This window comes from Pavona decussata, unplaced genomic scaffold (genome assembly GCF_977016875.1).
Source record: "Pavona decussata unplaced genomic scaffold, jaPavDecu1.1 SCAFFOLD_95, whole genome shotgun sequence".
Classification (NCBI taxonomy): Eukaryota; Metazoa; Cnidaria; class Anthozoa; order Scleractinia; family Agariciidae; genus Pavona; species Pavona decussata.
The window spans coordinates 2,254,270-2,264,387 of NW_028145512.1; the positions used below are offsets into that span (position 1 = coordinate 2,254,270).

The 10,118-nt window shown below is 39.7% G+C and overlaps 1 protein-coding gene across 1 annotated transcript; it reads right to left on the minus strand.

Annotated features, from left to right (window-relative positions):
* Positions 1-572: 572 nt before the first annotated feature.
* On the minus strand, positions 573-5,336 carry LOC146473096 (short-chain dehydrogenase/reductase family 9C member 7-like). The gene is made up of 4 exons (XM_085118810.1): positions 4,711-5,336; positions 3,117-3,299; positions 2,254-2,493; positions 573-1,681 (listed from the first exon to the last, which is right to left on the minus strand). Exons 1-4 carry the CDS (start codon positions 5,027-5,029, stop codon positions 1,461-1,463), a joined length of 963 nt encoding a protein of 320 aa, XP_084974936.1. The 5' UTR covers positions 5,030-5,336; the 3' UTR covers positions 573-1,460.
* Between the last annotated feature and the right edge of the window lie 4,782 nt (positions 5,337-10,118).

Consider the following 10,118-nt stretch of genomic DNA (forward strand, 5'->3'; position numbering starts at 1 on the left):
ATGAAAAACTTTCTTTTAGTGTCTTCAAATGAGTTTGTCATGACGAATATTTACCATTATTTACCAGGTCCGCACTCAACGAACACACGTGCTCTCTCCATCTGCGCCAGATTTCGTTTCGAAAGCCGTCTTACTCGTGCACTCTTGAGGCGGAACTTAACCTGGACTTCACTTCAAAAGCTGCTTCAGAATTATTGGATTTACTGTTGACAAGTGTGTTTCCGTGATGTTTTCAAAGTTGAAATGCGATAGAATTTATTGTAAACAAGAAGTGTACGAGACGTACCTCAGTATCATGGCAACGGACATAGCATTTCTGTAGTTTTGGCCCTTTTCTCCTTCTTCAACAAGACGGTTTTGTGCACAAAATGTTAAGCACAGTGATGGTATATCATCGCATTAACTTTCAAGGTGTTTATTTCAAAATGGCATTATTACTCCTTTGGGAAAGGATATCTCTTGAAGGATTTGACCAAACAACTGGAAATGTTGAGTGTAGATTGCCTTCAAAGTGTTTGATGGGATGAGCATAGGAAAGTTACAGGGAAATCTCCCTAAAATTCATCTACAAGAAGACTTTCAACTGGCATTCTATCTAAAGAATTTATTTGATTACAAAATTCTGCACCTAGAAATAGGTTTCCGCTATACAATGATGTAAGAAAGACTCAAAATGTGGGAAATCTAGGCGAGATATCTTTTCTCAAGTACATTCTGTCGATGCTCAGTATGGGGTCACCGTCATGCAAACATATTGCTTATTTCTACAGTTTGTGGTTTATAAGCTTTCCAGCAATTGATAGATATATATTTTATATAGCTTAAATTAAAACCAGGTCCGGGTTGTTCGAAAGCTGATTAACGCTAATCTATGATTAAAACTGAGTTAATCGAGGTTTTCATCTCGCTCGTTAAAAATGGTTCTAAAGGCTTATTTCAAACGAAAGGTAAAGAAAAGTCTAAATCAAAACTGAGGGTCAAAACTCCTTTGGAAGAATCTAAACTCGAATCAAAATTCACGTTAATCTAGGATTAGTTTAATCGGGCTTTGAAAAACTGGGCCCTGGACGCTACAAATTGTTGTAAAGAACACCATGCTTTAAGGTTAAATCATGCCTTGGCTGTGTAGAACGGTCGCTTGATTCTTGTGTGTGAGAGTCAATGTAATATTTTTATTTCAAAAAGACATACGAAACAATGTGAAGGTGAAGAAACCTCACTTACCCATTCCAAAAACTATGATGAGTAGGGCGCTAACCTAGGCCGCTACGATTTCTGGGATCGGTTTAAGGGGCAGAGGGAAAATATGGCGTGTTCACAAACGTAGCAAAGGGATGTGTGTATTAATACAGCTTATCTCTGAGACCCTTTTCTCCCTCTCAAACAATCCCATAATCCCCCGCTCCTCTCTTCATAGTTTGTGAAAGGCAATTGCTAAAGGTTTGACGCGCAGTGCTGCATCACTTGCTTCCCAGCGGTGCTGGTATCTTAAGAAACAAACTCGTTATTACGAAGTCCGCAATGACAGTTGGTAACCGCGCCATCCACACAAAGAAGAACCGTGCGTCCAAGCCAACTAAATACCGGTCACGTGGTACCTGTGACGTCAGGGCATCTACAACAGCGTCTACAACTTGATAGGTGTTGGGTGAAGAGGGAAAGGTTGTGATTAATGTAATGGCTGAAACAAAACAGGCATATGATATGATCAGTTCTTCGAAATATATTCATGTTGAAGTAAAGATATACAAAGGGTATAGCCAGGTTGTCTTACGAGTAGCTCTGGATTGTTTACCGAGTGAAGATGAGAGGATCAAACGTGTATGCCACGGTTATATCTTCTTAGGCAGGAGGTAGGCAAAACTGCTCACCTGTTAATAATAATTATAATAATAACCTTTGCTTAAAACTGGAGTACAGTTATGCTGATGAAAGGCTCTCAAGTGAAGTTTATAGGGCGAAAAGAAGATGGGTGAGCCAGGCAAGCGGAGCGCAGTATGGGGGCGCCCCCTTCTCCGGGCTCGATTTTATCTTCGCCCTATACCCATTTGGGGGCCTGTTCACAAGCTAGAGTACAGGAAATTGGCTAAACAGTTATAATTACACATAAGCTAGAATAATCTTCGTTATTATGTAACCTGCTAATGAGTATCACTTATTTTCATTTGTTGTTCATCCGGATTGTTCCTTCCTGGACCTTTTCAAAGAATCGCTATTTTCTTAACTGGTAAAAAGCTGAGAATTGTGGGGTACCTTTTTCCCAGTATTCTTTGCCATATTCTTTCTTTAGTTCGTCACTCAAGTCATCCCAGCCTTTTCTCATCTGCCTTTCTCTCGCCCTAGTTTCTGTTATTCCTGTCTGGAATCCTCCTGGTTCCATGATGCTCACTTTTATTCCCCAAGGATGCATTTCTCGTCTGAGAGCATCTGAAAACGCTTGCACGCCATATTTTGTAACAGCATAGGACGAGAAGAAGTTAGACGAAAATCGACCTGTAGACAATACCAGTAAATTTTTGACAGTGTTTTGATAGAGCTTAAGTGTATTCCAAAGGTTCGCAGGGTTACTTTTATGAAAAATACTTTCAGGTATTTTCAGCTGAAACTTCAGCGATCTTGGCAATACCTGGGATGACCGTCGGCATGTCCAGGAGTTTGTTCGTACCAACTGGTTTCCTTGTACGAAGTGACCGTTTAAAAAAGGCCAAGACAAAAGAAACAACTCATTGGGACTTAGTAAAGGGTGTCAAAATTACAGTATTAAGGGACGTAATTTTCCGAACTTTGACAACTGACCGGCTAATAGAGGGTGGCCACTTAATGCAGATTAAAATACTGCGTAGCGGAGTTAATTAATGAGAATTGATAGATTATAAAATCGACGCTGTTTCGGCAATGCTGACTTCTTCAGGGTACAAAACTATATCGTTAACTATACCGTTTAAAAGTTTTAACGGTATAGTTTTGTACCCTGAAGAAACAGGGTTGAAACTCTTTTAACAGCGAATAACCTTTAAATAACACAGTTAGAGTATCGGTTGCACAGTAGTTGAACACTGTGCTCATGAAACATAAACCAGGCACATGCATTTTCCTTTTCCGCACTGATACCTTACCTGCAACACTTGAGAAGTTAACAACTCGTCCCCGGGCCTTTTTCACCAGCGGTAGAAAGGTTTTAGTGACGTCAATCATTCCCCAGAGATTTACGTCAGCGGTGCGTTTAAAAATGTCCAGCGGTGTCCATTCGATGGGAAGTACGTAAAGTATGCCAGCATTGTTTACCAGGCCCCACAATCCTGTCAACATAGCACAACTTGTTAGGTTGCAAGTAGCCCCTTGTTTCTCTTTGGGATAGGAAAGTAAGCGAAAATGCGTGTCTCACGGGAATCAAGAAAAAAGATGAAAAATTGAAAAGGCCGTTTTATGTTTGTTCGGACTGTCATTGCATGCTATCTGCAAAAGCACGAAATATGGATCAAGTATTAAAGTTCCACCATGTGACAAGGAAACTATAAAACAAATCTTCAGCTTGCTTTGTTTGTGGTCCAGTTTGGCAATGTTTAGTGGTAAAAATGGAATTTCTGGCGTGTGAGGGCGTATGAATTAGCCGGAAGTGAAATATTTCTGTGGTATCAGAGCAGTGGAAACTGGGGCTAGTTCAGTTGAAGTGCAGCATGGGTAGAAGGGAGGGCTATATAAGAGATGTGTATCATGTGCACGTGAGAAATCATACTAGGCTGACACCTCTCTTAGCTTGCGTTATTTTATTTTTTTGTTTGTATACGTATTTTGAAGTGTGTTGTTCTTCATTGTCATACAACATGCAACCTTCACTTTACTTAAAGTGTGTGAGGATGTTTGAGCTGTAAAGCCTCGTAGAGCTTGAGCCGCGGTTCCTACCCAGATTTCCTGCAGCGTTTTTTCCCCATCGGGGATTTTTCTGGCAGGTTTTTTCTGGCCTTCGTCTGGCAGTGGTCTCTTTTAAACTGTCGCTCAGCTCTGTTTTGTATTATTAACCCCGTATTCGGATGTAATCAGAGTTTGTGGTTTGTAGGTTGTAGTAGAACGTGTTGTTATAGGCACTGCTGCTCGGCCCAAGACGCCAAAATAAACCTAATGGTCTATTTCACGTTTGTGATCTGCGTGGTGGAGCTGAAATCTGAAAATGGATGCTTGAATACGTTGCATGAAGGAAGCACGTAAAATGGAAGTCCAATATTATCAATAATATTCAAAACATTTCACAAGATTGGAACAACACAAGGGGAACCTTTCAGCACTTTAGGCCGTGATTCGAAGCGTGACATAGAAACCGTCACTGAGTGAATTTTGCTCTCTTATACAGAATTTCGCTAGTGAGTAAGGGGCGTAGAAATGAAAAGCAACTTCTTGTTCTCGATTGGAGGCATCTTGAGCCGTTTTTGTCGCTCATTGTAATCTCCGACACAAACAAACAACAGTTGAGCAGTCAAGTGCATCATCATGAATGAGCACTGATAACAAAGAAACCTCCCAACGGTTCACGTTTGGTACAAGATGTTTGCATTATGCTAACAAACAAATAAGCTCAATCTAACTTCACAAAGAATAAAAGGAAAATTACTTTAACTTGTTGATGAAAAAGCTCCATTCCATTGTAATATTAGACTGAAAGACCAATTAAGGGAACCGATTTGTATCACGCACGACAACAATACGTTTACTGACCTGCCTCAGAAGGAATCCTTCTTTCAAACTCCTCATAGATTTCCTTAATCTGTTGGGAGTTCGTAACATCCATCTGGAATGTTTTCAGTCTGTCAGTCGTCACTGATTTCAAACTCTGTTCTCCTTCTTTCGTCAAACAAGTCGCCAACACACAAGCTCCCATCTTGTCCAGTCGAATGGCTGTTTCGCGACCGAAGCCAGAGTCGCAGCCGGTAATCAGAACATACTTTCCTTTGAGATCAACTTTTGCTCGCGGGATCAACCGCCATACAAGATAAATTGTAAATAAACCAACTAAAAATGGAATGAACCAAGACATAGCTGGGCTACTGGAACCTAACGTATTCACAGTCGTCCAGTTTCGTGACAAAATACAACAAGAAGACGAATGCGCAAATCTACATATTGACTGTAATATTGCACGAGTATGATTGGTCAATGCATCCTTAAAATTGGTTCCAGTAATCTTGTTAATAAATTTCAATTATTTGATATCCTTGATATGCAAAAGATTGTTTTTAGCATCTTTAACCGTTTCAAACAAAAGTATATGAAATTGTTAATGAGATTAAACCGTTCAAACATGGCTTACGTCATTTATTTGATAATTAGGGTAAATCAATACACGTGTAACAATGAATGCGAATTTCCCAAAGTAACGAGACCCCCACTCGACAGTAGCGATAACTTACTAACTAACTTAGCGATAACATTTGACAGAGGTATATTACCTGCCATTATACGAATGTCACAATTAAGATTGACTTGGTGATATTGCGAATTTCTGAAGGTAAAAGTAAACCTATCAGAAGTAGCTGTCCCATGCATAAAAAGTAGTTTTCTAATAAAAATCAATTCCGGAAAAAGCTACATCATAACAATGATAGCCAAACGACTTTTACTTAAGCAATAATTGTGGGAGTAGGTACATGATTTTTGTCTGAGTCAGTACGGGATGTATGGACAAGGCTTATTAGGGGTGGGGGAGGTTTGTAGAGCGTGGAAAATGAGCTGGGCCCATGTGGAATCGCGGGAAGGAAGAAAATTCTAATTAGTAGATTGCATCCAATGTTTCTTAAGATTTTTAAAGGATAGTACGCAAGTCTCTAAGGTTTATTTTGCTGGAGCAGGTTCAGTTATCCGCTGCAGCTAACCAGTGTTAACGTTCGCCCATTTCATCCAGTCTTTTCTTCCTTCTTTCCGGAGTTTCTTCATCTTTCTCCCGTTTGTTCTTAATTCCTTCCTTCCTTCCTCCCTTCCTTGCTTCCTTGCTTGCTTGCTGGCATGATTCTTTACTTAGTTGGTACTTGCTGCCATCCTTGCATGGTGTTGCTAAATGATGGCCCGCGGCATTCCTTGGCCCACAGCGAGACTTTTCTCATGAGTAAGGAAGCACCGAGAAGCAAGCGCGAGGAAACATGGAAAGAAATAAGGCACGATACAAGCAAGAATCAGGAAAGAGGAAGGTGAAAAGGAAGGAATGGAAGTCATTTTAAAACTATTTTATAAGTCAACAAACTACGAAACCAAAATGTGGCTTGGATGGGATTTAAAACTCTATCACTTTACAAATGTATGTTTCGAATCCTGTTGGAATCTGTTTTCTTCATCTTCTTTTCTTCTTCTTCTTCTTCTTCTTCTTAATTGCTTCCATTGCTTTCTCAGTTTACAGATGCTTTGTTTGACAAGAATGCTGAGGTTCGCTTATTTAAAGCTATGTGGCATGTTTTATATGATTCATTTTACTTGAAGTTTGACGTGATCATTGCAGACTATTCATCACCACAGCTAGGACATCAGACTCGAAGGACGAAGACAACTTTTCATCGACATTTCTAAAGAAGTTAGGATCATTTTGACTATGTATAGTTTAAAGATGAGATAAATTTGTTAATGTCCTCCTCGAACTCCCACACGACAAACATGTAAATCAGGCTTATTTTCAAAATCTATTTTGTAACTTATGTTTTATCGTGTTTAATAAAGTGTATGTTATGTATGTTATGTTATTGTATTTCGATTCTATTGCATTGCATTGTACTATATTGCATTGCATTGTATTGCATTGCATTGTATTGTATTGCATTGTATTGTATTGTATTGTATTGTATTGCATTGCATTGCATTGCATTGCATTGCATTGTATTGAATTGCATTGCATTGTACTGTATTGCATTGCATTGCATTGCACTGCATTGCACTGCATTGTATTGTATTGTATTGTATTGTATTGTATTATTGTACTGGATTGCATTGTATTGTATTGTGTTCTATTGTATTGCATTGTATTGTAATGGATTGCACTGCATTGCATTGTATTGTATTTTATTGTATTGTATTGTAATGTATTTTCATGCATCGATACATTAACCAAAATGTATCGATGCATGAAAATACATTACAATACAATACAATACAATGCAATGCAATGCAAAGCAATACAATGCAATGCAATGCAATGCAATCCAGTACAATACAATGCAATACAATAGAACACAATACAATACAATACAATGCAATGCAATGCAATGCAATGCAATGCAATCCAATCCAATCCAATAAAATACAATACAATACACAATACAATGCAATGCAATGCAATATAGTACAATGCAATACAATGCAATGTAATGCAATGCAATGCAATACAATACAATACAATACAATACAATGCAATACAATGCAATGCAATGCAATGCAATACAATGCAATGCAATACAGTACAATGCAATGCAATGCAATGCAATACAGTGTTAATTCCATGGATAATAGCTTTTAATAAGATTGCTTGTAAAATTTTGGGGTGGGTAACCTGTGGCACTTTGATTAAAATAAAGAATGGCGCCGTACGGCCACACCCACCAATCGATCGAGTGCAAACATCGATATTTGGAATACCCTTGGGTAGAGGTTTAAAATGATACATGTCTGCAAAAATCCCGAGAAGGGGGAAGGGTTTCACTTTCTGGCCCATGGACTATATTGCTTCCTTTTATACTACGGTGTAAACACCTCCTGTTGATTAAGATAAATCAGTAAATGTCTTGAGTGGTTTGGTTATTACCTTTTGTGTGTGTAACACGTTTTTCTCTCCTGGTTCCTAAGAGGGAGGGGGGGAGGGCTTCCATCCAGCTAGATTCGTCACTGGTATTTCCCTTTGGCACAATTCTATCGTACTGATCGTATTGAAAAACTGAAGAGAACCCCCAAATTCCAGTCCCACCTGGTCTTTTGTCTGATCTGACAGGTCCTGGGGGGAGGGGTGATTGTCTGATTTGGCACATCAGGTATAACAGGAAAGCGGCAACTGGTGTGAGGGAGGCCACCCATGAGGGCTACAGAATGCTAACATACTGCCATGTTGGAACCGGGCATCAGACCAATAGGTTGCGACGAGGGGGGGGGGAGAGGGTAAGGGCTAAGGGGATTCGGCGAACCTCTCCACTGGCTGAAAAGGTCAGTATCAGACTGTGGTCTGCTCAAGGTCATGTTGCGCCTATTTAGGAAAGATTCTTTCGGTTTATCTTACATAAACGCGTACTTGTAGCAAAAAATGACCAAAATTCTTTTTCAGACTCAGTAGAACCAAACGCATACCTTTATTATGTGATATCTCATGTAGGCACATTTAAATTGTCGTAGCCGTAGGGATTTAGGCTCCCCCTCCCGTCGATTACGCCTGCTAGTCACCATTTTTTTCTCACTTCTTCTCGCTCCCCCTCGCCATCCCCGATATCTAGAGGTAATTAGCTGTTATGTGTAACAGACTGTATGTTACGGTTTCTATTTAGTTAGACTGAAATAAACTTCACTAGAGAAAAACCTTGTCAAAAAACACTGAAATTAAGTAGAAGAAAATTCGCATCAACGTCTGAATAACTGTATAAGAGCAGTGCTGCGAGGGGAACTTTCTGGCAAAACGTTCATCTCACTGTTCAGCTTATTGTTTCCTTCGCCGTTCTGATCAAGATCTGATTAAGATCAAGCTGCTGCTGGGTCTCTTGATATAGGGTCGATATAGCAATTTTCTGAAGCGATAAAGCTTCATCTCAAATCGGCCCGAGGACGAATTCGTTTGCCTACCCTTTGAATGCCCAGGAAGTTGACCAAATGTTTCTGTATCTTAAAAGGCTCTCAATTCTTCGTTGTTCTTTGTTAATCGAAACGCAGGCTTTCTACTGCTCATTAGTTTCTCCTCACCTTTTCAGTAAAGGCTTGTCAAGGCTTACACTGCTGTAAGGGCTTCAACACGTTGGTGCAATTGCAGACAGACCAAGATTGCCAGGCCGTTCATACCCTGAGGCAGTGACAAGCTTGATTACTTTAACTAGTTTTCAAATTTCGCAAGCAATTGAGTAGCGCAATTCACCGAGGCATCACTGATTCGAGGAGGATCTTTTACAAAAATCCAGGTAGAGAAAATAAATGACAATTTTCTTTGAGGTAAAAACTGCTGAGTTACTACTTCCAGTAAAGCGTCGCTTTTGTAATCCAAAGTACAATAGTGTTTTAATATACGAAATCTTTTTTTTTTTTTCAGATTGTACCGTTGTGAAGACTTCACTTCCGCGGAGTGGATTACACGTTCCCTATTCGTTTATATCCTGCCTTTAGCCTACCTTAAGGCTGCCTTACAGCCTACCGGCCTATCGAGTAGACTTGCTAGCTGTGCCTTATTCTAGTTAAATACAGTTTGAAATTGTGTTCCTTCAAAAAAACTTTTCTCGGATTTTTTGTCGAAAATTATACAGATTTAGCACAAATGAAAGCAGAAATTAAAGTTTACTTGAATCCTATGTCAAAGCCAATGGTTCAGCTTAGATATTCTGTTGCCAATTTTCATTTTTCATTTTCATCCTTCCTTCTCATCCTCGAACACTTCAATGGTAACCTGAAAAGGTAAGCAGGGCCGTAGCTAGCATGAGGCAAGACGAGGCAGTTGCCTCGTCTCGATTTTAGCCTTTTTTTTTTTTTTGAAGAAACGTTTAATTGAGAAAATAATCCCTAAAAAAAATTGGATTGGTTAAGATAAAACCAGCTAATGTAAGGTGGATGAATTGAGGGGAAAAGCTTTTTAATGAGGTTAATTCGTTTCGTGTGAACTGTGAGTAGCAGTTTTTCAAAAGGTTACAGAGGGGCCATTAAGGAGACGTATCGTGACATAACCGTAACAGGCCGCGTGACATCAAAGGTCACCATAAATCCCGTGTCTTATCTGCGATGGTTGAGAGCCGGTGTGGGAGCTTTCTTTACTTATACAGTAAACTCTCTCTAAGGCGGACACCCTCGGTACCAGATTTACTGTCCGCCTTAGAGAGAGTTCATGTAAACTGATACCCGAACATCAAAACTGAAACCAGTGCGTTATTACTTTAATTACAGTGACAATGTAGTCATGACGGGCCGGC

Bases quoted from the DNA above. Each gene is read 5' to 3' on its own strand.
- LOC146473096 (XM_085118810.1), bottom strand. From the start codon at position 5,029: ATGTCTTGGTTCATTCCATTTTTAGTTGGTTTATTTACAATTTATCTT. The intron at 3,300-4,710 runs GTCAGTAAACGT...CTATGTTGACAG, and splicing joins AAGGATTCCTTCTGAGGCAG to GATTGTGGGGCCTGGTAAAC. The intron at 2,494-3,116 runs GTAAGGTATCAG...TATTGTCTACAG, and splicing joins TAACTTCTCAAGTGTTGCAG to GTCGATTTTCGTCTAACTTC.